This window comes from Pan paniscus, chromosome 2 (genome assembly GCF_029289425.2).
Source record: "Pan paniscus chromosome 2, NHGRI_mPanPan1-v2.0_pri, whole genome shotgun sequence".
Taxonomy (NCBI): domain Eukaryota; kingdom Metazoa; phylum Chordata; class Mammalia; order Primates; family Hominidae; genus Pan; species Pan paniscus.
The window spans coordinates 47,046,727-47,074,204 of record NC_085926.1 but is presented as its reverse complement, the minus strand read 5'-3'; the positions used below and the strand labels follow the sequence as shown (position 1 = coordinate 47,074,204).

Sequence of the window (27,478 nt, the reverse complement as noted above, 5' to 3'; positions counted from 1 at the left end):
CTTAGTTAAAACTATCATAACACTCTTGAGGCACTTCATAAAATTGGCACTAGAATAGAACATATGTTGAAGATCAAAGCAGATTAGAGGTAGGAGATTAGATAACCATTTAGAGCAGCTATGCTGTTTCCTGTTTGATAGTCAAAGAGTGAGTTATAGTTCTTATAGTTCCCTAATCTTAAACATAACAGATCTTTTTTGACCATCTTTGGTTGTTTTGTTTTGTTTTTAGACCAGGGTAAAAGACTAGTTCATCAGCAAAAAGGCCAATAAATAATCACATTTTCACTTTTGCTTTGCACACTCTGGCATGGCTTATTATGAACGCAATCAAATTTTAGCAGTTTATGTTCTTCTCCAAAATAAATCTGTCTGCATGGAGAAAGTTGAGCCCTCTTAAACATTTACCTGATTATTCTGTAATTACACTTCATTTAAAAAATTCAATCTGCTTTTAAACAAAATTTATGCAGATGTGATGTTACTGAAAGATTCTCTAAAATATTGGATTGAGTTAGAACTCACTCTTATTTTTTTAGAAACCCCTTTTCTCCCTCAATCTTATATCTCAACTATTATTTGCTCATCCATGAGGTCTGATTCTTAAACTTAACTTTAACCAGCTATGTCACTATTTGAAGTGCATGAGTTTTCCTATTTTTCCTAGAACCTAGTATGACTTTAACACTTGAAACTGTTCTGAATCCAAGGCTTAGCTGACCTGGAGTAGGAAATAAGGGCTGAGTTCCAGAATGATTAGTCTTGAACTCATCTCATCTTCCCCATTTGCCAAGGTTAAGGTTGCCCTTCTCATGTTTTTTTTTTTTTTTTTTTTTGGTAATGCAGGTCTTAGGATTTTCAGTCTCACAAGTACTAATAATTAGATGTTTTATTTTGAATGGTTGACTTACAGGAATCATTAAATGTGAATCTAGCCAGGCGTAGTGGATCATGCCTGCGATTGCAGCACTTTGGGAAGTGGAGGCAGGGGAATTTCTTGAGCCCAGGAGTTCAAGACCAGCTTGAGTAACATAGAGAGACCCTGTCTCTACAGAATATTAAAAAACAAACAAACAACAACAACAACAAAAACCAAGCGTGGTGGCATGAGCTGTGGTCCCAGCTATTCAGGAGGTGGAAGTGAGAGGGTCATTTGAATCCAGGAGGTTGAGGCTGCAGTGAGCCATGATCGCATCACTGCACCCTGGCCTGGGTGACAGAACAAGACCCTGTTTAAAAAAACCCAAAAGAATCTAATGAGATTTGGCACATATGTTATATCTTTACCAGGAAATTTATTTAATCAGTTTTTATGAAATTTTACCCAATAGAAAGAAGAATAAATCTCATCGAGATATTAAGCGAATGCAGTGTGAGTGTACACCTCTTTCTAAAGATGAAAGAGCTCAAGGTGAAATAGCATGTGGGGAAGATTGTCTTAATCGTCTTCTCATGATTGAATGGTAAGTAAATTAGAATACTCGGCTTTTGCTCAACACTTCTATTAAATGTCTCTAAATATTGAATTATCAATGAAGAATAAAATTTAACCTTTCTCCTACCTATGGATGACTACAAGCAAAAAAGTATAGTAGACACTTTGATGTATAGTAGAAAACATATTAATAGGGAAACAAATATCCCTTGCATTGTGCATTAGATTACAGTACCCACCATGTTTTAAGTGCTTGGTAAAGTAGTCCTATAATATTAATTTCTATTCAGTACTTTTTTATCTTTTATAATATTTATGTCCTAGAGGTAAATGTTGGTATTTTTTAGCTTTCACTATAAAGTGAAATAAAACCCTAACATTTCAGAAATGCATAAAGTGAATGTCTTCTCCCAAACATCAGTCCCATTGTTTTGTCATTTTTCCAGAAAACTTTTAATGCCTGTGCTAGCATAGGTAGATGTTTTCCTCTTTTTATGTATACAGATAAAATCTTATTCTATATACTTGCTTGGATTTGCTAATCAGACCTAATCAGAGCTCTGTGTACAGACCTGCCTAAATCTTTCTCTTGACTGCATTATGTATTCTATTCATAGTTAGCCGGTAATTTGTTGACAGACATTTGCTTCTGTATTGTTCTTATAAATAGTAAATATCTTTACATTAAAAAATTTAATTTTGGCCAGGCGTAGTGGCTCATGCCTGTAATCCCAGCTATTTGGGAGGCTGAGGCGGGCAGATCACTTGAGGCCAGGAGTTTAGGATCAGCCTGGCCAACATGGTGAAACCCCATCTCTACTAAAAAATACAAAAATTAGCCAGGCATGATGACACACACCTGTAATCCCAGCTACTCTGGAGGCTGAGGCAGGAGAAGCACTTGAACCCAGGAGGTGGAGCTTGCAGTGAGCTGTCATTCCACTATACTCCAGCCTGGGTGACAGAGCGAGACGTTGTCTCAAAAAAATTTTTTTAACCAATCTGATTGATGAAAAATATATTCTTGTCTTTAACATGGAAAGAGTATACCTTATTTTTGATGTTAGTGAAGGGTTTTTTTCCCCAAAGCTCAGTTTTTGGTTTTGCTCATGTTATAGTGTTGCAAAAATAAAATATATATACCTTGAAAAAATAAAGAGAAAGGATTTTTGGTATTCTTTTATCCAAACTAGAGAGAGAGATGACAGTACAGATGTAAGAAGAGAAGACATAGAGTTAGCATTATTCTAACTTCATATTGTTGCCCTAGTCATTCTTCTGGGTTTTCCTGCCAACCTTGTGAAGCATACATGAAGAAAAATATTTCTTCATATTATTCACACACTTAAGCTTCTGGTAGTTCTCGGTTGTTCTCATGATTAGGTTCAAACTTAGCCTTGTATTCAGAGCCCTTGGTAGCATATCATCAGCCTGTCTTTTCATCCTCCAGCAACTCACCTTTCTTATCAGTTATCTTTAGTTGTTTCATTTCTCTTTGTCCAAACAGGGATTGTTTTCCTATTTCTGCACACAGGCAGGGACAGTTGTATCTCCAGCTTTCTTTATGCATATCCTATGTATCATTAGAGATTCTGCCTTAAATTCTCTTCCCTCCTGAAAGCTTTCCTTTATACTGCCTCACTCTAGAGCAAATCCTTCATCCTTTGACCATTGCTAAAAATGTTGTTTGCTGCTGGGTTGGCAATAAATAATAATATATTCAAAATGATTGGTAATTTCCAGTGGTCTTTTTTTTTTTTTTTTTTTGAGACAGTCTCCCTCTGTCGCCCAGGCTAGAATGCAGTGGCGCAATCTTGACTCACTACAACCTCTGCCTCCTGGGTTCAAACAATTCTCCTGCCTCAGCCTCCCAAGTAGCTGGGATTATAGGCGTGCACCATCATGCCCGGCTAATTTTTGTATTTTTCAGAGAGACAGGATTTCACTGTGTTGGCGAGGGTGGTCTTGAATTCCTGACCTCAAGTGATCCACCTGCCTTGGCCTCCCAAAGTGCTGGGATTACAGGCATGAACCACCGTACTCAGCCCCTTCTGGTGTAGTTTTAATCATCGTTAAAACCTTTTATCTATCACATATTAAGAAGTCAATCAGTGTTCGATTTTATCATTTTTACTCTAGGATCCATGGGAGAAGAGCCATGCCATGTTATTCTGTTTACTCTGAACAAGGATATATTTAATAATGACTTTAGATTTTCTCAATTGTAGATCAAGTAGTTAGCTGCATTCAAAAAATGAAATTAAAAGTGATTAGAGTAGAAGGAGGGGAAGGTGCACTTACAGAATATAAGTTCTGCAGAGTTGTCAATGTACTGAAAGCTTACATGCAGCCTGAAAATGTATTCTAGACACCTAGGGAGTGGTAGATATTTCTGTGATGACCAGATATCAAGGCTGTATTGTGGGTATGATCTGTTTAAGTAACAATGTAGATACTCAGTTCTAAGGAATCCCTTTGTGATGGAAGGAAAGGAAGACTTAGTTGGGGGTTAGTCATACATATGCTAATTATACCATAAAAGTATGTATATATGTAGTTATACTAACACATTTTTTCAAAGTTACTTTGGTTCTTTTGCTGCTTTAAAGAATTAAATTTCCTCCTTTTCTCATTTCAGTTCTTCTCGGTGTCCAAATGGGGATTATTGTTCCAATAGACGGTTTCAGAGAAAACAGCATGCAGATGTGGAAGTCATACTCACAGAAAAGAAAGGCTGGGGCTTGAGAGCTGCCAAAGACCTTCCTTCGTAAGTTCTTTTTAAATTACCTTTCACTTTCTTTTTTGAGACAAGGTCTCACTCTTTCACCCAGACTGGAGTGCAGTGGCACGATCTTGGCTCACTGGAACCTCTACCTCCCGGATTCAAGCAATTCTCCTGCCTTAGCCTCTCAAGTAGCTGGAACTACAGGCTCATGCCACCATGCCCAGCTAATTTTTTTTGTATTTTTTTGGTAGAGACGTTGTTTCACCATGTTGGCCAGGCTGGTTTCGAACTCTGACCGCAAGTTTTCCGCCCACCTTGGCATCCCAAAGTGCTGGGATTACAGGTGTGAGCCGTCGCGCCCGGCCTTCACTTCATTTTTGTGTTGTTGAACTTAGATGTTTTTGTAGGGAAACAATTTCTTTATTACACTGAGGTTTAATGATGATTATTATGTAGAATGACCACTTGGTAGCTAGTTTGTTGTTAAAAAATCTTTTTTTCTTTTTTGGTAATTATGTTTTCTTTAATTCCAAGCAACTACCAAGTGTTTACTGTGGACCCCCAGAATCTCTATGAAGCTATATAAAAAGAAGTTGGGACAGAATCCATTAGTATACATAAAATTGAGTTGGGATAAGAGTAGAAGAGAAGGCCAGGTGCAGTGGCTCATGCTTGTAATCTCAGTGCTATGGGAAGCTAAGTGGGAGGACTGCTTGAGCCTGGGAGTTCAAGGTTACAGTGAGCTGTGATCACGCCACTGCATTCTAGCCTGGATGGCAGTGATCTCTTGTCTCTTAAAGAAAAAAAAAAAAAGAGTAGAAGAGAATACCTGAGCATATCAAGGTTAAGAATTAAAACATACTTGATAGATAATCATTAAACATTTCTTGAATGAATAAATGTTGCTTTCCATGTAACTGATGTAAGTTTTTAATGTAATACAGCAAAAGGTTCACTTTATTTTCTACCATATTCAGTATTTCCTGGAAATGTTTAATTTTCTTATATATAGCATATTTAAAGTATTCTTGGCCGGGCATGGTGACTCATGCTTGTAATCCCAGCACTTTGGGAAGCCAAGGTGAGTGGATCACCTGAAGTCGGGAGTTCGAGACCAGCCTGGCCAACATGGCGAAACCCCGTCTCTACTAAAAATACAAAAATTAGATGGGTGTGGTGGCGCACGCCTATAATCCCAGCTACCCGGGAGGCTGAGGTAGGAGAATCGCTTGAACTTGGGAGGTGGAGGTTGCAGTGAGCCGAGATCATGCCACTGCCCTCTAGCCTGGGAGACAGAGCAAGACTCCATCTCAAAAACAAACAAAAAACCCAAAATTACGCTGGACGTGGTGGCTCACGCCTGTAATCCCAGCACTTTGGGAGGCCGAGGTGGGCAGATCACCTGAGGTCAGGAGTTCAAGACCAGCCTGGCCAATGTGGTGAAACCCTGTCACTACTAAAAATACAAAAATTAGCTGGATGTGGTGGCAGGCACCAATAATCCCAGTTACTTGAGGGGCTGAGGCAGGAGAATCTCTTGAACTGGGGAAGCGAAGGTTGCAGTGAGCCGAGATTGCGCCATTGTACTCCAGCCTGGGCGACAAGAGTGAAACTCTGTCTCAAAAAACAAAACAAAAATTAGCCAGGCATGATGGCGCACAGCTGTAATCCCAGCTACTCTGGAGGCTGAGGCAGAAGAATTTGCTTGAACCCATGAGGAGGAGGTTGCAGTGAGCCGAGATCATGGCACTGCATTCCAGCCTGGGGGACAGAGCGAGACTGTCTCCAAAAAAAAAAAAGTATTCTTAATGAAGGTCAAGTGCCTCTTTGAAGTTAAATATAAACAGATTACATGTGTTTATGGTTGAAACATTTAAAAAATATATAAAAGAAAAAATGGAAGGAAATAAAACATTTGCTGGATTCTAGTAACTTAGACATAACTATTCTTTCAGAACCCTCTGAGCATATGGCCACAGTTGGATGGGAGTTGGAGTTGGGGCAGGACTTGGTGGGGTTTAATCTGTTTATTGTGGGAATTCAAAACACAGGTAATAAAGACAATAATTTTTTTTTCTCACTGTTTTCCCCTTGGCAATAATTTAGTTTTATGACAGGAATCCTCATATATCTTTTGATAAGCAAATTGTTCTTTTTTTTTTTCTTTGAAGATAAGAAATGATGTTGATATTAATCTATCCTTTTGGGAACCAATCAGAAAACAACATGTTTTGTTACACAAAAAGGGGGCTAGTAGGAACCTCATAGATTTCTCTTCTCCTCTAAGTTTTGTAAAAACACACCCTGGCTCATAACTGGTTTTTATTGTTTTTTATTTTTTTGAGACAGGGTCTTGCCCTGTCACCCTCGCTGGAGTATCCTGGCGCAATCATAGCTCACTGCAGTGTCGACCTCCCAGGCTCAATTTATCCTCCTGCCTCAGCCTTCTGAGTAGCTGAGACTATAAGTGTGAGCCAGTATGCCCAGCTACTTTATTTTTCTATTTTTTGTAGAGATGGGGTCCTCACTATGTTGCCTAGGCTTCTCATAACTGGTTTTTAATTGTTTATTTGAAGCGAATATCCCACAGAATTGTCATATGCCCCACATCCATTCATTGGATTCTTTATAATATTTTAAACAAATAATTGGTTACACTTCCTTTGAACACTGTTAATGATACAGAACTCAATACCTCTCAAAGCAGCCCATTGAATTTCCAAAATCACTAGTTCTAGTCCAGATGCACATTTTCAAAGATGCCTTCTTTCATTCTGCCCTAGCCAGCCAGGCCTTCTTGAGAGTTTTTTTTTTTTTTTTTTTAAAGGAACCACAGTTTGGACACAAGCCTCTCTTACAGGGACAATAGTGGATGAGCTGTCTGGACGCTGGTCTTTTGTGGTATCTGCAGTAAAACACATAGCTTCAAACCTGATCTAAATTCTGTTACTTGCAACAGACACTCTTTGATAGCTCAGTGCTCTTCTCATATTAAGGGGAAAGGAGACTGGGGAAGGGAGGAAAGGATATATGGCTCCAGTTTATAAGCCAGGTTAAAATTTCCTAAAGCTCTTTCGTTTTCTTCAGCTATTCACAGAGAACCCTGCTTTGGTAAAATATACTAGGACTTAATGTTTCCATGTTTCCCATACCTTCCTACTCCTATAACTGCCACATGATGATGGTAATACCAATAGTTTATGAATTTCATAAACTAGTCAAAACTCTTGAGTTGTTTACTGGTAGAGTATTACCATTTAATAAGGACAGATTGTCAGAGCTACACAGGATGAGAAATTATTTGGAGCTAAGTTACTAGTTAGTGTTAAAGTGCCATGGCGGACCCCACCAAAAAAGCAGATTATTACCAAAACCCCTGTAGTTTTAGGAAATCTCCCAGTTGTAGGAAGAGAAGGCAGTCCAGGTTGACTTAATGTAATTGGATACCAGATAGGGTTTTAATTGAGGTAAAATTCACATAATATAATATTGACCATTTTAAAGTTTACAATTCAGTACCATTTAGTGCATTCATAATCTTGTGCAACTGCCACTTTTGTCTGTGTCCAAAACATTTTCAACATCTGAAAAGGGAACTAACTCTGCCTGTTAAGCAGAATCTTCTCATACCTGCCTCCTCCCAGGCCTGGCAGCCACTAATTTGCTGTCTGTTTCTGTGGGTTGATCTATTCTCGGTATTTCGTATAAATGAAATTATACAATATGTGGCCTTTTGTGTCTGGCTTCTTTCACTTAGCATTATGTTTTTGAGGTTTCATCTGTATTGCAGCATGTGTCAGCACTTAATTCCTGTTTATGGCTGAATAATACTCTCTTGTATGGGTATACGATATTTTGTATATCCTTTTGTTAGTTGATGGACATTTGGGCAAATGAGGCTTTTTTTTTTTTTTTTTTTTGAGATGGAGTCTTGCTCTGTCACTCAGGCTGAAGCACAGTGGCACGATCACGGCTCACTGCAACCTCTGCTTCCCGGGTTCAAGTGATTCTCCTGCCTCAGCCTCCTGAGTAGCTGGGATTACAGGTGTGCGCCGCCATGCCCAGCTAATTTTTCTATTTTTAGTAGAGAGGGGGTTTTACCATGTTGGCCCAGCTGGTCTCGAACTCCTGACTACAGGTGATCCGCCTGGCTTGGCTTCCCAAAGTGCTGTAATTACAGGGGTGAGCCACCGTGCCTGGCCGAAATGAGGCTTTTTTAGAAGCCATCTTTCCCCTCCACATTTTTTTGTTGTTTTCCGACACAGGGTCTCACTGTGTTGCCCAGGCTTGAATGCAGTGGTGCGATCACAGCTTACTGCCACCTCAACCTCCTGGGCTCAGGTGATCCCCCCACCTTAGCCTCCTCAGTAGCTGGGACTATAGGTGTACACTGCCATACTCTGCTAATTTTTTTGTATTTTTAGTAGAGACAGGGTTTTGCCGTGTTGCCCAGGTTGGTCTCGAACTCCTAAGCTCCAGTGATCCTCTCACCTTGGCTTTCCAAAGTTCTGGTATTACAGGCGTGAGCCACCACACCTGGCCCGTTTTATTAATAAAAAGTTTCAAACTTACAGAAAAGTTGAAAGAGTTGAACAGTTAGTGTCCATGTAAGCACCACTTAGATTTTATAGTTATTAACATTTTGTTCTGTTTGCTTTATTTTACATTCTCTGTCTGCCCGTCTCTTTTTTATCTATCAGTCTTTTTTTGATGAAGCTTAAAGGGAGTTGCAGACATTACCCTTAACCCCTAAACCTTCCATAGCTTTGCAGTGACAGTGACAATTTCTGTCCCCACCCACCTGCCATAGTAGAGCCCTGTTGCCCTGAACAGGCTTTAAGGAGAAGGAGTTCAATGAAGCGACCCTATTCAGCCAGGAGCAAATTTCAGGCTTAGAAAAAGATTAATAAGAATCATGAGAATCACACTTCTCATTGCCTTTGCCTTCATGGGATTTAGTCACTGCATGCCAGGCAATATGATGTTTTCTGCTTTGTTTTTGTTTTTATTTTGGTTTTTAATTGAGACACGTAGCTTCTCTAAGAAACCTAAATCTTAGAGTTTTAAGGACTGCATGATAGACTTTTACACTGGCCTCATTTAGTTTTTTGGAGGTTAGGCAGCTGGAGGGTCTAGCCACTCTTCCTACATTCCCCAAATTCCTGAGGACTTTGAGATGCTTCTCTCAGCTACTTCCTCAAGCTCAAACTGTTAGATCCATGTGTGTTGGTATATCCTTCCAACTTCCTGATGTGGGGTCTCTACTCTGAGTGATTTACTGGCTGGTCAGGCTCTGATATTTAAGAACTTTTTCTAAATAAGGTGATTTGAGAGTAATATCATTAGAATTGAATATTTTAGTAAAATTCAAGAAAGCATCTTTATAATATAATGAGGTAGTTATTTAGGTGGAGTTTGAATCCCAGGCTGTAATTGAGCTTTATGAAGTTGGATAGATCACCTACATTATCCAAACTCTGTCTTATTTGTCAAATGGGCATAATATCGATGCCAGATGACATCAATATGCTTTATTTATATTTTTCATACTACCTTTCAAAAGCAGGTAATCAAGCCTTAAATGAGTAAGTTTAGGGAAGATAGATTTTTGGCAGAAGAGGGATTGGAAATATTTTTTATGTGTGCAGTTCCAGATCCTGGATAATATATATTTTGTATGTTTTGTAGTCACCACATTTAATTCACAAGGCAGTCCATGATGTCATTTTTCTTTTTCTCTCTTTTTTAAGTTTTTAAAAAATGTTTTAAAACATTTTTTTAAATTTATTTATTTTGGTAGAGACGGGATTTCACCATGTTGCCCAGCTGGTCGGAAACTCCCAGGCTTAAGTGATCTACCCACCTCGGCCTCCCAAAGTGCTGGAATTACAGACTTGAGCCACTGTGCCCAGCTTTTTTTTCTTTTTTAATGCAATGGGGTCTTGCTCTGTCACCTAGCCTGGAGTACAGTAATGTGATTGTAGCTCATTGTAGATTCAAACTCAGGGCTCAAGCAATTCTCCTGCCCCAGGCTTTCAACTGGTGTAGTGGACTATAGGCACATAATACCATGGCCGGCTAATTTTTTAATTTTTTATTGTTTGTCAAGATGAGGTCTTCCTGTGTTTTTCAGGCTGGTCTTGAACTCCTGGGCCAAAGCAATCCTGCACCCCCCCGGCCACCCAAAGTGACTTTTCTTTTTCTTGAGGGAGGGCACTAATCCTGGAAGTGGAGAGTCCAACATTGTAGGACCTCAAATTTTGTCATCATTTTAAATTATTTGCAAGATGATAAGCTTCTGGGGTTAGAAAGGACATTTCAAATATTGGTTATAGAGGTAATAATTTGACTTTCTAGGTTTACCCATGAATAATCAGATTTTTATTATTGAGACCTAAATGTGTTTGTGATGGACTACTATATAAATATATATATACATCCACTATAAACTTCTCCAATCCTGTTTTTGAGCTCTGCTTTTTAATATATGTGTTCTTTTCTCATTTGTTTTTAATTGCTTTATTTTTTAAAGTAAAAGGATTTAATTTTTTTCAGTTGGCGAAGTTAACTCCTTTAATAAGTACATTGATTATGCCAGTATGTTGTAAACAAATACAAAAGATTTACATTAAAAAAATTTCTTTCATTAGAATTAGGGCATGTTTATTTTGAGGGGATAAGAAAAGACTTTCAGGCAGGCCATTTTATGTCAGAACTTCAGAGTAAAACATAGTATAACATTTGTCTACATAGAACTAATAGTTGAAGTCATTGGTTAGAATGAGCTTTTAGAGAATAAAGAGAAGGGGAAAAGACTGAATTTAATATCTTCAGTTCAGAATAAATAGGTAAATAATCAAGAAAAGAACATTCAAAGATAAAGGGTAACTGAAAGATGCCAAAGAAGAAGATAAATAACAATTACCAATAACATTCTAAAGAGACGTCAAAGAGAATGTCATTACATAAAGGGAATTAGATTTGATCTTTAACATTTTTAGAGACCTTTGAGAGTAAAGACAGCAGAAGGGCTGCTATATTTAAGTTGCCTTCTTTTTTTTCTTTTTCCTTTTTTTTTTTTTGAGACAGAGTCTCACTCTGTTGCCCAGGCTGGAGTGCAGTGGCGCGATCTCGGCTCACTGCAACTTCTGCCTCCCAGGTTCAAGCAATTCTCCTGTCTCAGCCTCCCAAGTAGCTGGGACTACAGGTGCATGCCACCACGCCTGGCTAATTTTTGTATTTTTAGTAGAGATGGGGTTTCACCATATTGGTCGGGCTGGTCTCGAACTTCCGACCTCAGGTGATCCACCCGCCTCTACCTCCCAAAGTGCTGGGATTACAGGCGTGAGCCTCTGTGCCCGGCTGCCTTTTTTTTTTTTTTTTTTTTTTTAGAGCAAAAATCCTCTAACTTTTCAGTGTCTCTTGATTTCTTCAGAGCTGTTTTGCAGCTGTTAATAACTGTTTTAATGATATTGTAAGCCAGACTTGAATGATTTAGTATCCAGTTAAAGGATATATATTTTGGTAGTAGGTATAAATTATAAAAGCATCTTAGAATCAACATTCTTTGAAAAGTACTGTGAAGGAGAAAAGTAACCTTGGTTAGAAGCTAGATACTTGACATGTGTTTGAAATTTATTTTGTGTAATAACTGAATTTATCCACATTGCAGTATTTATTTAAATTCCTTATTTTTGCCTGAGCATATATGTTTTCCCTACTGCTCCTAGGTAGGAAGTGCTATTTTTTTCCTTTTGGTTTGCAGGAACACCTTTGTCCTAGAATATTGTGGAGAGGTACTCGATCATAAAGAGTTTAAAGCTCGAGTGAAGGAGTATGCACGAAACAAAAACATCCATTACTATTTCATGGCCCTGAAGAATGATGAGGTAAGCAGCTTGGATATATTTGCCTTGAAACAGATCTGTTAGGTTTGAAGGAGCCATTGATACTGATTTGATTTTTTTTTTTTTTTTTTTTTGGAGACGGAGTCTCGCTCTATCGCCCAGGCTGGAGTGCAGTGGCAAGATCTCGGCTCACTGCAACCCCTACCTCCTGGGTTCAAGAGATTCTCCTGCCTCAGCTTCCTGAGTAGCTAGGATTACAGGCGCCCACCACCACGCCTTGCTAATTTTTGTATTTTTAGTAGAGACGGGGTTTCACCACGTTGGCCAGGCTGGTCTCGATCTCCTGACCTCACCAAAGCATTGAGATTACAGGCATGAGCCACCATGTCCTGCCGACTGATTTCTAAAATATATTAAGCGACAAAAATGAGGGGCAGAGCAGTATAAATAGCGTCTATTTGTTTACAAAAAGCGTGGAAGTTACTGTTGCATGACAAGGTAGAAAATAAAAACATGGAAGAGAGAGGAATTTACATATATATATGTAAAGATAAACGTAGTGTGTTTTAGATTACAACTCTTAGAAATTATTGATGACCCCTAGAGTGCCTTTTTTTTTTTTTTTTTTTTAAGAGATAGTGTCTTGCTATATTACCTGGGCTGGAGTGCAGTGGTGCCATCTTGGCTCATTGCAACCTCTGCCTCCCGGGTTCAAGCGATTGTTGTGCCTCAGTCTTCTGAGTAGCTGGGACTACAGGCACACACCATCATGCCCAGCTAATTTTTGTATTTTTAGTAGAGACTGGGTTTTGCCATGTTGGCCAGGCTGGTCTTGAACTCCTGGCCTCAAGCAATCCATGTGCCTCAGCCTCCCAAAGTACTGGTATTATAGGTGTGAGCCACCGTGCCTGGCCCCAAAGTGCTTTTGCTTATATAGGTTATGTGGGTTATAATTACTTATACTTAATCATATTAAAAATCACAACTGAGAAATTTAGAATGTCTGTTTAAAACCACATTAGGGCCAAGTGGGAGAATCATTTGAAGCCAAAGGAGGCCAGCCTGGGCAACATAGTGAGACCTCATCTCTACAAAAATTAAAAAAAATTAACCGGGCATGGTTTTGCATGCATCTAGTTACAGCTGCTCCAAGGGCTCAGACCGAAGGCTAAAACAGAGAATCACTTGAGTGTTGGCCCAGATTGGCTTCCCAGAGCGTTGGGATTACAGGCATGAACCACTACACCCAGCCCATTTTGGTCTTTATTTAGAAGTTTGTTGATGTTTTGTGGCCAGAAATCTGCCATAGGAACTTAACTATTGTTTAGTATCAGTTAGCCTATGGTAAAATTGGTTTCCTTGTATGTTGTTTTGCTTTTGTAAGTTGCAGTTTCAAAGAACCTGTTGATGACTTTAAGTGAGGACTTAACTGTAACAATAGTAAGCCCATTACTTATTGATAAAAATAACATGGTATTATGAAAAATAACTTTTTTTTTTTGAGTCAGGGTCTTGCTCTGTTGCCCAGCCTGGGGTGCAGTGGCATGATGATAGCTCACAGCAGCCTTGAACTGCTGGGCTCAAGCAGTCCTCCCACCTCAGTCTCCTGAGGTGCTGGAACTACAGGCACATGCCACCATGCCTGGCTTATTTTTAAATTTTTTGTAGAGACAGGATCTTGCTGTGTTGCCCAGGCTGGTCTCACTTCTGACCTGAAGCAATCCTCCTGCCTCAACTTCCCAAAGCACTGGGATTACAGACATAAAACACTGTGCCTGGCCTTGGAAAATGATTATTTAAATTTTTTTTTTTTTTTTTTTTTAGTGAAAAGAGTTGCATCGCTTTACATTTTTATAAATCTCTTTAATGTCTGGCTTAATAAAATTCAGTTCGATTCTCATATATCTGCCTCTGTATTCAGTGTGGAAATGTAAATTCTAGGGACCTAACCCCAGAGCTGTTTAGTTTAACCCTAGGGATGGGTTCAGCAAGTTTTAACAAACTCTCCATGGGATTTGGATACACACTCAAGGTTGAGACCTATGGCATTGTGACATAGCCCACACTTTAAAGTGAAGTATTATACCATGCAGTGAGATTAGGATGTAATAGAATATAAGAAATGGCTAAGGATAAATGGGAGAGACACTGATAAAGATAATTTTGCCTATGGGCAAAAGTTAATAATTAGCAGATCTTCCAAAAGCATCAGTTAGGTATTTGTCGCTTTGAAGTGGGAAGCAGTGTGACAGTTCTCTGAAGCAAGGGCAAAGTGGGGGTAAGGGAGTGTGTATGTGTGTGCGTGCGTGTGCATTGCATGTATCTTACATTTGTCTTAATGCTTTTCCTTTGTAAAATGTGTAAATTTTTTTTGATTGGGTTAATTTAATTCACAGTGTCATCTGTCTTCAGTTAGAAATAATGGAAACTGAGCCATTGTTTACAGTGGAAAAACTATGAAGCTGGTAGTCAGAAGGCCTCACTGCCCTACCTTAACTGGTTAGGTTTCGCAGCACAATCTTTTTTTTAATTGATGCATAAGAGATGTATGTAGTTTTGCAGGTAATTGCATGAATATTTAAGGTATTATTTTTTAATTCTTAAATGATCCTCTTCTCCCAGATAATAGATGCCACTCAAAAAGGAAATTGCTCTCGTTTCATGAATCACAGCTGTGAACCAAACTGTGAAACCCAAAAAGTAAGTTGAGGTGGATTTAGAGTTTGAGGTATTTGTTCACGATTGCTGTTCTGACCATTAATTTTAGATCCCATATCTAAGGTACTCATGAATTTTTTAGTCCCTTTTTCCTATTCTACTTTATTATTTAAGATTTTATTTGGAAATAGGTTTAGATTTATAGGAATGTTAGAAAAATAGTATTGACTACACCCATATATCAGTCTTCACCTAGCTTTCCCCATGTTAACATCATATATAACCATAATAAAAGGATCAGATCCAGGGAATGCTATTAAGTAATATGAAGACCGTATTCCAATTTTGACAGCTGTTGTTTTTCTGGTCCAAGATCCAGTCCAGGAACTCACATTGCATTTAGTTGTCACCTCTCCTTCCTTGCCCATAATTATTTTGTATATTATTTTAATGGTGCCAAAATACAAAACTAAATTTTAATTTTGAAAGTTCAGTGTGTATTTGGATTCTTTATTAGGTCTTATCTAGGTGCAACATTTGACTTTTAATAACACTGATGAGGGACTGAACGACTAACATTGAGAGGGATTGTATCTTTTTTTTTTTTTTTTTTTTTGCCCAGGCTGGAGTGCAGTGACATGATCTTGGCTCACTGCAACCTCCGCCTCCTGGATTCATGCGATTCTCCTGCCTCAGCCTCCCAAGTAGCTGGGATTACACGTGCGTGCCATCACGTCCAGCTAATTTTTTTAGTATTTTTAGTAGAGACGGGGTTTTGCCATGTTGGCCAGGCTGGTCTCGAACTCCTGGCCTCAAGCGATCCACCCCCGTCAGCCTCCCAAAGTCCTAAGATTATAGGCGTGAGCCTCCGCACCCAGCTGGGATTGTAACTTTTTTAGGTTAAAGCTATGAACCCGCTCTGCAAATGTATATCATTGATTTCCTCTCATGTTGAAATAGCGCTTTTGAGTCTGGATATTTTTTGCCCTTTGAACTATACACTAATAGATTTTATGCATGGCTCTTCCAAGAGCCAAGTTGTATAACAAAAAGGAGAACCTACTGTGGAATCATTCAACCTAGGTTTTGGTTATAGTTCTGCCAGAGCTGGTGGCCACATGTCTAGCTATGAGACTCTCACTGTACAGTGTCCCTTAATCTCTGCAAGTCCAGAGTTTTCATTAGTAACATGTGCAAATTGTCTGGATCAGAGCTCCTCAGTCCTTGACTTGCTTACATGTTTTGGAACTAAAAGATCTGCCTAACATGTATCTGCCCCCATTTTAATTCTTGAGTCTGTTCTGATGTCCCTTTCACTATACTCAGCCAGATGACCACCACTTCATGGAATTAAACTTTTGGGATCAGTGTTTCCTAGTTTCTATATCTCATCTTATCTTACAACATGGTTACTTTTAACATATGTTAATATAGACTTGCCTTTGATACTCAGTGACACAAGCATCCTCTATTTGCCAATTTTTAGTACAAGTGAATCTTTACTGTATGGAAATGTTAAGATAAAATAGCAGTTACTTTTTTTTCTTTTTTTTTAGCAGTTACTTTTATTAGAGATGAATTAGAGATATATGCAATCTGGTAGTCCATTAAATGAGAGTTACACTTAAATATTTTAGTTCTTTTAAAGAAAAAAGTCTCCATGTGCTATTTGGGAAAACCTTCATTGCCTAAAGACCCACTTGCATAATTAAGGCAGATGATGATGATCTTTATATATGCACACACACACACACACACACACACTAATAAGTTACTAATTTCTTTTGTTTTCAAACATCATCTCAGTGGACTGTGAACGGACAACTGAGGGTTGGGTTTTTTACCACCAAACTGGTTCCTTCAGGCTCAGAGTTAACGTTTGACTATCAGTTCCAGAGATATGGGTAAGTATTGTTTCTACTAATTTTGCTGCTTCTGATGGGGAAATAGGCTGTTCAGATATAAGGATATAAAACTTTAATATGAATTACTTAAAAGTTATATTTACTCTTAACTCTTATCTATAAGATATTGTTTTGGTTTTGTGTGTTTTTCTACTGTATGACACTTCTGACCCTTAAGGGATGTTGTACAGGAACTGTATGATTTTCTCCTCAACTTCATATGGTCTACTTGTATAATTATATTTCTTATGTAATTCTGAAAAACTTTAGACATGCCAACTCTTTTTGTGTCTGAAGAGAATAGTACAGTATTATAAATTCCTCTGTATCCGTTATTCAGCATTAACAGTTAGCATAACTCATAACCAGTCTATTTCATCTGTACCATTTTGTACTGTTAAATATAATTGGTTACCTAGTTCTTTTTTTTTTTTTTTTTTTTTTTTTTTGAGATGGACTCTTGCTCTGTCGCCCAGGCTAGAGTGCAGTGGCGTGATCTCGGCTCTCTGCAAGCTCCGCCTCCCAGGTTCATGCCGTTCTCCTGCCTCAGCCTCCCGAGCAGCTGGTACTACAGGCGCCCGCCACCACGCCCAGCTAATTTTTTGTATTTTTAGTAGAGACGGGGTTTCACCGTGTTAGCCAGGATGGTCTTGATCTCCTGACCTTGTGATCCGCCTGCCTCTGCCTCCCAAAGTGCAGGGATTACAGGCTTGAGCCACCGCGCCCGGCCTGGTTACCTAGTTCTGTTTCCTAAAAACAGTAACCGATGCAATAGCAAAGACTGCCTAAGCAAAAAGTGTGAGAGTTCTTATTAACACTGAAGCATTAATAAAGATACTGAGGAGGTTTGAAGCACATTATGTAAAATCCCTGTGTTCTAATGACTACTTAAAAATAAAACTACAGGCTGGTTGCAGTGGGTCACGCCTGTAATCTCAGCACTTTGGGAGGCTGAGGCGGGCAGATCATGAGGTCAGGAGTTTGAGCCTGGCCAACATGGTGAAACCCCGTCCATACTAAAAATATAAAAATTAGCTGGGCGTGGTGGCGCACACCTGTAATCCCAGCTACTCTGGAGGCTGAGGCAGGAGAATAGCTTGAACCTGGGAGGCGGAGGTTGCAGTGAGCTGAAATCGTGCTGTTGCACTCCAGCCTGGGTGACAGAGGGACTCCATCTAAAAAAAATAAAAAGCAAACGAACAAAAAACTATGCCTGGGAGGCTGGGTGCGGTGGCTCACGCCTGTAATCTCAGCACTTTGAGAGGCCAAGGTGGGCAGATCACGAGGTCAAGAGTTCGAGACCAGCCTGGTCACATGGTGAAACCCCGTCTCTACTAAGAATACAAAAAATAGCCAGGTGGGGTGGCACATGCCTGTAATCCTAGCTACTCCGGAGGCTGAGGCAGGAGAATCACTTGAGATCATGCTACTGCACTCCAGCCTGGGCAACAGAGAAAGACTCTGTCTCGAAAAAAACAAAACAAAAAAGCCAAAAAAAAAAAAGGTATATTAGTCAACCAATTCATGACTTTGAAGACTAGTTTAAAAATAAAGGAAAAAAATTAAGCATTTAAACATTTATTCTGCCTTTCTCAAGTGACTTCTGCTTTAGGTTAAACCAAATAGTTGATGAGAGGAAGTTTTTCTTTGTACAAGTCTTCCAGTTAATAAATGTAGTAGTAGGTGAGTGGTGCACGCTTATAGTCCCAGCTACTCAGGAGGGTGAGGTGGGAGGATCACTTGAGCCTAGGACATTGAGGCTGCAGGGAGGCATGACCTTGCCACTACAGTCCAGCCTGGGCCATAGCGCAAGACCCTGTCTCAGAAAACAAAAAGATAAAACTAAATTAAGTAGTAAAAATATCACCATTTTGCAACACTTAGTAAGGTATGGGTCCTAAACAGTGGTCATTAGTGGCCACTAATATCAGAAAAAGACAACTAATGTGTGCCTCATAATGAAAGAACACATTACCCGTGAAACAGTCTATCTTCTTTGGGTCTTTAGGACCAGTGACCTATGCAAGATACTTTCTGATTGTTAAGAAACCAGTACAATTAAAATATTGGAAAATTTAAGTAAGGTACAAAACCCTAAAAGTTTTTATTTTATTTTTTTCAGATTATACCTATATCAATTAGTAGCTTTTGGTGTTTATGCCAGAAAAGCACACAGCTGCAGAGTTTCCTGAATATTTTAATTATTTTAATGCTATTATATGATGAGGTTTTAATTCCTGTACTCTGTTCAGTCTGGTGACAGTTACCAGACTTCTGGCAGTGAAGGTCTTTTACATATTCCTTCACATTGTTTCATACATGCTTCATGTCTTAAACATAGTGAACTCTGAAACTGATGATCTGATTATAATCTAGGACAAATGGCAGATGGTTGTTTCCGATTCTGTCTGCTACTCTTGTCAGATATTCAGGGCATGAATGCAGACCAGGTTCTGTGTCGGGCTCCATTTTTTTGCCTCTGTGCTTGTATTGTCCTCTCTGAGGGAAAGAAAAGTGGAAATCAAGTGCTGTTAGGGAATTCCTGCTCTACTTATTGAGCAATTTATTTTTATCCCTCTAATTGCCACTATCATATCCTAAATCCACCAGTTTACTATTAGAATACTCAATTATTGTTATTATTATTTTTTTGAGACAGAGTCTTACTCTGTCACCCAGGCTGGAGTGCGGTGGTGCAATCTCGGCTCACTGCAACCTCTGCCTCCTGGATTCAAACAATTCTCATGCCTCAGCCTCTTGAGTAGCTGGGATTACAGGTGTGTGCCACCATGTCCAGCTAATTTTTGTATTTTTAATAGAAATGGGGTTTCACCATGTTGGCCAGGCTGGTCTCAAACTCCTGGCCTCCCAAAATGCTGACATTACAGTCGTGAGCCACTGTGCCCAGCCAATCTTTTAATAATCAAATGTTTCCTTTTAAGTATCCTGTATTAATCATTTTATGTCTGCTTATACTAATGCATGTTTGTTTGTTCTATGTGCCAATTAAACATTTACATATAAGTAATAGTTCTCTGAACTATTTAAGCAATTTTGTTCTTAATCCAAACATGTATATGATCTCTTATTTTCATATTACTAGGTATTCTCATAAAATGGAAGAATTGTTTATTTCTTGGCTAGTTTTGTCTCCCAAAGAAAGATGATTGGAAAAATAATGAATATTTTTAAAGAGCAGTTTTCAGACATTTCTATTAGTAATAGCAGACTTGTTGGAATCTCTTCAAGTTATGGTTTTTGTTTGTTTGATTTTGTTTAGACTGGTATGACTTTTGTGTGTAATTGTTTTATTGCCAACAGTTTTGTATGGTTTACTTCCGCATAGCTGACTTCTTTCCTATGCTCTTTGAACAGAAAAGAAGCCCAGAAATGTTTCTGCGGATCAGCCAATTGCCGGGGTTACCTGGGAGGAGAAAACAGAGTCAGCATCAGAGCAGCAGGAGGGAAAATGAAGAAGGAACGATCTCGTAAGAAGGATTCAGTAAGTTTGCATTTTTCTTTCAACTTTCACAATAAAAAATTTAAAAAGTGAGGTGGCTTTTCTGATTGAAGGTTATAAAGTCATACTACTGCCACCAGAGAAATCCAAGATCAGATGAGTTGTTACCAGAAAAGAGATGCAATTGCTATTTTTATTTCAGATTCATAGAGATTGGAATTGGGTACTGAGAACTATTAAAGTATTATTGAAAACACCTGGACTAATAGTTTTTCAGTTTCTTTAAAACTCCTAAGTACAAGTAAAACATATCTTTTCTCCCTGATAGCTCACTATGTCTGCTCTACGTTTCTAATCTCTTGTTATTGGTTTGTCTTTGTTTGGTACTCTAAACTTTGAGTGTTCTTCAAATCTCTGAAAATCCTCTTTTGAGTGTGAGAAAAGTTTTGAGAGGAAGTAGGTAACCTAAGACCAACAGGAGTAGTCACAGATGCTCTTTTTATTTAATGAAACAGCAGTTGATAGCCTCATTTTGTACCCTGTCTTGCCTGAGTTACTCCTGGGATGGGGATGGGATTGTTGGTGGGGAATATCCTGTTACTAAAGGGGCTATCAATTGCAAAAAGGACTTTGTGTTTAAAAAAATATTCTCCTCCCTTTTTTGAGGATCCCTTTGCTAGAGTACTGTTTTTCAAAAATGTGATCCTTGGATCACTTTCTTTAGAACCAGCTGGCTGGATCCATAGTAAAAATGCACATTTTTGGGCTACTCTCTAGACCTGTGAATCTTAGTGGAAGGGCTGAGGGTTTACCGGTGTTAGTCAGCAAATCCCCCTGTGATTCTTTTGCAGTTAGCTCATTCCTGGACTTTTCAGGAACTTAATACTCATAAGAACTATAGATGACAGCAATTTTTCTGTTTAGATGGGGAGATAGAAAAAGACATGAGGGAGGCGATGAGAGTATAATGGTTAAAAGGTAACATCAATTGAGCACAAATTAATTTGAGGGAATTAAGTATTAAGAATCTGAATTCTGTAAGAAGATTCAGTTAAAGTAAAAAAAAAGCATTGGAAAGGTCCTTTAAAAAAAGCAGAAAAGGACAGTTTATATAACAAACACCTATATTTGCACCACCCAACATGAACAAATGCATTGGAATGTCATGTGTTCTTTAGCTCTTTCTTTCTCTCTCTCTCTTTTAAAAAATGTATATATTTTCAAATGGTTTGGCTTTGTTTTTTTTTGAGACAAGGTCTCGCACTGTTCCACAGGCCGGAGTACAGTAGAGTGATCACAGCTCACTGCAGCCTCGAACTCCTGGCTCAAGTGATCCTCCCACCTTGGCCTCCCAAAGTGCTGGGATTACAGGCATGAGCCACAGTGCCCAGCCCTTTTTTTTTTTTTTTTTTTTTTTTGAGGCAAAATCTCCTTCTGTTGCTTAGGCTGGAATTCAGTGATGCATTCATAGCTCACTGCAGCTTCAAACTCCTGGGCTCAAGTGATCCTCTCGCCTTGGCCTCCCAAAGTGCTGGGATTACAGGCATGAGCTACCACACCCAGCCTTCAGCCCTCTTTTTAGATAGCATATATAGTGTAACTTTATGCCAAGCACTTTTCTAAGGACTTGATGTATTAGCTCATTTAATTCTCACAATAAGCTCATAAATTAGGTAATGATCTTTCCTTTTTTACAGATAAGAACACACTAAGGCACAGAGAGATTATAGTGTCACCCAACTAGGTGGTGGAAATGAGCTCCAATCCAGCATCTTGTCTCTGCTCTTAGCCATTGTGTTAAACTACAGTTAAACTGTAGAGTGGAGTCCCCTCCTACCTTTGAGGCAACTATGGCCATAACAATAAATGTTTCTGCATTTTAGAACATATTGTTTTGTGTGGCATTTTAAAAGTTTTTAGAAATGGTAAAATATGGCTGGGCGTGGTGGCTCTTGCTTATAATCCCAGCACTTTGGGAGGCCAAGGCGGGAGGATAGCTTGAGCCCAGGAGCGCGAGACCATCCTAGGCAATATAGTGAGACCTCATCTCTATTAAAAAAGAAAAAGAAATGACATAATATAGATGTATTTGTGTGCATTTTTTACTCTTATTTTTGAATTTGATCTGTATTCATATATGTAGATGAACATTTATTTCTAATTGCTGTAATTTTTTTCTTTTCTCAACTTCTGCATGATGGTCATTTGAAAGTTTTTCTTTTTTTTTTTTCATCATGTAACAGTTTATTGACATATTTTCCTACTGATGGATACTTATGTTTCCAATTTTTGCTATTAATTTCAAAGTTAGTATCTTTGCACATGTCTCTTTTGCACATGTTTCTTTAAGATTTATCTATGGAAGTGTAGTCACTGGGTCATACCTAGTCTGTTAGCTTTCTTCACTTGACTACCGGACATTTTTCTTTAAACTCCATTAAATTGCTTTTGTTGTTAACTCTTGTTTCATATAATTCATGGTTTACCAGAGCAACCACAAAGTAGTTATTAAACATGTTGACCTAAACTAGTATCTCCATAAAAACTTTCCAGGCCAGGCACGGTGGCTCACGCCTGTAATCTCAGCCCTTTGGGAGGCTGAGGCAGGCAGATCACGAGGTTAGGAGTTCAAGACCAGCCTGGCCAACATGGTGAAACCCTGTCTCTACTAAAAATACAAAAATTTGCTGGGCGTGGTGGCGGGTACCTGTAATCTCAGCTACTCCGGAGGCTGAGGCAGGAGAATTGCTTGAACCCAGGAGGCAGAGCTTGCAGTGAGCCGAGATGGCACCACTGCACTCCAGCCTAGGCTACAGAGCAAAACTCCATCTAAAAAAAAACAAAAAGAAAAACTTCCCAATGGCTGTTTCCTATTTTCAAAACTTACAGAATAAACACATTTTTAAAACTAATTTATTGATGAGAAGTGACCTTACTATGGATTAAGAGGTGGCATTATATCTGTATCATACCTCCATTAGGTGGCTTTTTACCTTTCTTAGAAGATTTAAGGATAACTCTGAAGAACTAAGGACTAGATATTTCTGTCATTGGTTGGTTGTTTGTATTCAGGTAATAGTGTGTCAATTTCAGGATAGGTCTTAGTGCCTTTGGACTGAATTAGATGTAACTTGTATCCAGTCATTCCATAGGCTATAGTCATCGGTTGCTCCAGATATGAATTTGAAGTTATTCCGGAACAATGATGTTTTATATGAAACTTTGCCCAGATAGAGGAATATCCCAGAATGAACCTAGGTTCCTAGAATGATGTGAAAGATCATTTGCCCTTGACTCTAATGCAGAGGTTAATTGTACTTTAATTTTACTTGGATTATCTGCTGCAGAAATTTCTTTTTTGCATGCCTGGATTCTGAGTTTTGGTCAGTTACAGTTGAGCAGAATCACAGAAGCAGAATCACAGAATTCAACTGTTTGAACTCACAAGGTTGAGCCTTGGGAATTTCTTGGGTAAAGGATGCCATGGAAAGGACAAGATAGCTAGCAGTTCAGAATGCAGTTTTGCATGTATAAACTGTTGACAAGAAGATGTTAATAATGATTGCACTATAATCCACATCCCTCATGTTACCCCTTGATTGCTAAACATTTTTTATCCTTGTTCTTATGATTGCATCTGTATACAGCTTCTTTCCTTAACCAAACTATAAGCTCTTCCAGGACAGGTGATTATCTTTGGCTATGTCACACACTGGGTACTTAATTACTTACTTACTTGATGGAAGTATAATATGTCCCTACTGTGACCTGATGTTATTTGTAGTTTATGGTACGAACAGAAAATAGTCTGAAACTTCCCTTAGTCTCTATTGTTTGAGTTTTTGAAACAAATCAATAATAATTTATGTAATAAAGAAGGTGAAAACCCACCTGAGAGGAAATACTTAACTTTCAACTCATAACAAATGAATACTACTATCCAGAATATGCATAATGAGTGTAACTAGTATCCTATTAATAAGAAAAGAACAGCCAGCACAAAAGAAAAATAGACAACTTCCAGAGACACTTTACTAATTCAAATAGCCAATAAACGTGGAAAGCTGTTCAACTTTATTAGTAATTGGGGAGTGCAAATTAAAATTACTATTAGATGTTATTTACACTCTCACCAGATTGATAAAAATTAAGTTCCATGGTACATAAGAACAACAGATCTCATACACTGTTGGTGAGGGGTGTAAATGAGGGACAACCACTTTTGAAAATACTTTGACATTATTTACTGAAGTGAAAGAATATATACCATATGAGCCAGCAGTTCCTGGGTGTATAAGCAGAGAGGCTAGCTATAATGTATATCAGAAGTCACAACAGCATTGCTTGTGATATCAGAAAAAGTAGAAATAACTCAAATATTTATTAACATAAGAATGGGCCAGGCGCAGTGGCTCATGCCTATAATCCCAGCACTTTGGGAGGCCGAGGTGGGCAGATCACCTGAGGTCAGGAGTTCGAGACCAGCCTGGCCAACATGATGAAACCCTGTCTCTACTAAAAATACAAAAATTAGCCAAGTGTAGTGGTGGGTGCCTGTAATCTCAGCTACTCGGGAGGCTGAGGCAGGAGAATTGCTTGAACCCAGGAGATGGAGGTTGCAGTGAGCTGACATGATGCCACTGCACTCCTACCTGGGCGACAGAGTGAAGCTCAGTCTCAAAAAAAAAAAAAAAAAGGATGGATAAATTATAAAAGAAATAGTCATGAAAATAAACTGGCTGCATACAGTAACATGGATAACTCTTAAAATGTAAGGTTGAGTGAAAGAAGCATGACAAAATATTTTGTCCTGTATGATTTCATTTCCATAAAGATAGACAAAATTTTATATACCTATGTAACAAACCTGCGTGTTCTTGCACATGTATCCCAGAACTTAAAGTAAAATTAAAGTAATTAGGGAGCAAGGACAAGAGTGAACCTTTCATTTCAAATAAAGTTAGCTTCCATCACTTAAAAAAAAATTAATATTTAGGAATTTGCATATGGATAGTAAACCTATAAAGAAAATTGAAGACCTATTTCTTAAAATGTTAGGATAAGTTATCTCCAAAGCATAGGAAGGGTTGCTGTTATAACCAGGAAGGGGTAGGTACATGGGGCACTACAGGAATGCTAGCAGTATTCTGTTTTTTAAACTTACCTGGATGGTGGCTGTATGGGTGTTGCTCACCTGTTTATTAAACCTATTTACTAATTGTTTTTATATATTTCTGTCTATATGTGTATTCTGCATACTGTATGTTGTATTCCATCAAGAAGTATTTAAAATGCTACTTAGACCCCTTAGTGCCACAAAATATTCAAGTATTAAAAAATAGTATCTTGCAATGATTAGGTACTTAATAAATTTTCAAGTACTATAGAATTGTGCATATATATGCACTATATATAGTAAATATATACTATCTATAAATTACAGATAAATATATAATATATAAATATATATTTAATATATATAAATTTTCAGTTTATCAATAATTTAAAAATACACCCTAATCATTCTTACATTTATGTTTACTTTTAGTTACTTACCTCATATTCTTGGATGATGTTGACCCATACATAAAATCTAAGACTTTTAGTAAATGTAATTTAATTGAAAGGAAGGGAGACAAACTCAGTCTTCCCACCTCTGTCTCCCAGGTACCCTAAAAGTTATTGCACAATTGATTGCTATGCTTGAGCACCCAAAATTAGGGAAGCTGTATTATCACCACTGGAATTGGCATGCATTTATGTGTATGTGTGTTACAGTATAACCGCTGAGGAATGTTCAAGGGTTATTCATCTTTATTTTGTTTGCAAAAATTAATTTATACTGCAGTTTCTGCATTTTTACAGTTTATTTTTCTTTAGTTAGAACGTGATTTTCTTTATATCCTGGAAATGCCTTACACAATATCTATTCAATAAATGTTATTGAATGAATGTAAATAACATAATTTAGAGTTTTTAAACAGTCATAACATGCCTAATTTTAAAAAGAAAATACCTCTTTTTTTTTGTTTGTTTTTAAGAGAGTATTTTGCTCTGTCACCCAGGCTGGAGTGCTGTGGCATGATCTTAGCTCATTGCAACCTCCGCCTCCCAAGTTCAAGTGATTCTCCTGCCTCAGCCATCAGAGTAGCTGGGATTACAGATGTGCATCACCACACCTGGCTAATTTTTATTTTATTTTATTTATTTATTTATTTTTGAGACAGAGTCTTGCTCTGTCGCCCAGGCTAGAGTACAGTGGCACGATCTTGGCTCACTGTAACCTCCGCCTCCCGCGCTCAAGTGATTCTCCTGCCACAGCCTCCTGAGTAGCTGTGATTTTAGGCACCTGCCATCATGCCCGGCTAATTTTTGTATTTTTAGTAGAGACTGGGTTTCACCGTGTTGGCCAGGCTGGTCTTGAACTCCTGACCTCAGGTGATCCACCCACCTTGGCCTCCCAAAGTGCTGGGATTACAGGCGTGAGCCACCGTTCCTGGCCTAATTTTTGTATTTTTAGTAGAGTTGGGGTTTTACCATGTTTGCCAGGCTGGTCCCGAACTCCTGGCCTCAGGTGATCTGTCTGCCTTGGCCTCTCAAGTGCTGGGATTACAGGTGTGAGCCACTGTGCCTGGCTGAAAATATCTCATTTTTTAGCCCTGTGAATATTTTCGTCTCAAAAATCTGTCAAAAGCAGTATTCTGGCTGTTACAGTTGAGGGGAAAAGTAGAATTTTAAAGCCCTTGAACTCATCTAATACCGTAGAATTTGGGACACAGGAAGGCTTACATTTAGGATATGCAAGGAAAAGATATCTTTAATGAAATTGTCTTTCTTGGATTAAGACAACTTTAAATTGGTTTTTCTGTTCATGTATTTACTCAAAAACTTAAGTGGTATTGGAAATGAAAAAGAATGAGCCTTAAATGTACATTTTAGAAAGAAAAATGGGTTTGAGTTTCTACAACCTCTCTCAGGCAGCACTTTATTTTTTCTCATTTATTCTTGTTCTTTACCAGAATGTGAATTTTTGGGTACAATATGAAATAAAAATGTTCAGTGCCTTGCCTGAAATTATATTAAGGGATAAATAGTTAAGTAAAAGAAAAAAGTAATAGAAAATTTTCTTAAGATTCTTTCCTTTTAGCTTGCTTTTCTCTGAATCATTTCATTCTAGACTTTTATCATTTCCTGCTAAGTTGTAATGTTACCTGTCTTCTCCTTAGTCTCTAGCTTATCTAAATTTTATTCTGTTATTGCCGCACAAATTATTCTCAAGTTCCACTTTGGGCTGGGCGCAGTGGCTCACGGCTATAATCCTAGCACTTTGGGAGGCTGAGGCGGGCAGATCACAAGATCAGGAGATCGAGACCATCCTGGCTAACATGGTGAAACCCTGTCTCTACTAAAAATACAAAAAATTAGCCGGATATGGTGGCACGGGCCTGT

At 38.4% G+C, this 27,478-nt stretch overlaps 1 protein-coding gene across 6 annotated transcripts in view; it reads left to right on the top strand.

Annotated features, from left to right (window-relative positions):
- SETD2 (SET domain containing 2, histone lysine methyltransferase) overlaps positions 1-27,478 on the top strand; it is a 147,401-nt gene that overhangs the window by 45,962 nt on the left and 73,961 nt on the right. For all 6 annotated transcript variants that reach the window (XR_010111422.1, XR_008624731.2, XR_008624730.2 and 3 more), the window contains exons 4-9: positions 1,332-1,463; positions 4,074-4,202; positions 11,926-12,049; positions 14,630-14,707; positions 16,472-16,569; positions 19,945-20,071. Coding sequence is in view for 3 of the 6 variants with exons in the window: in XM_003818444.6 (XP_003818492.3) it covers positions 1,332-1,463; positions 4,074-4,202; positions 11,926-12,049; positions 14,630-14,707; positions 16,472-16,569; positions 19,945-20,071 (688 nt within the window). In the remaining 3 variants the exon portion in view is untranslated. The remainder of the gene's footprint in view (positions 1-1,331; positions 1,464-4,073; positions 4,203-11,925; positions 12,050-14,629; positions 14,708-16,471; positions 16,570-19,944; positions 20,072-27,478) is intronic.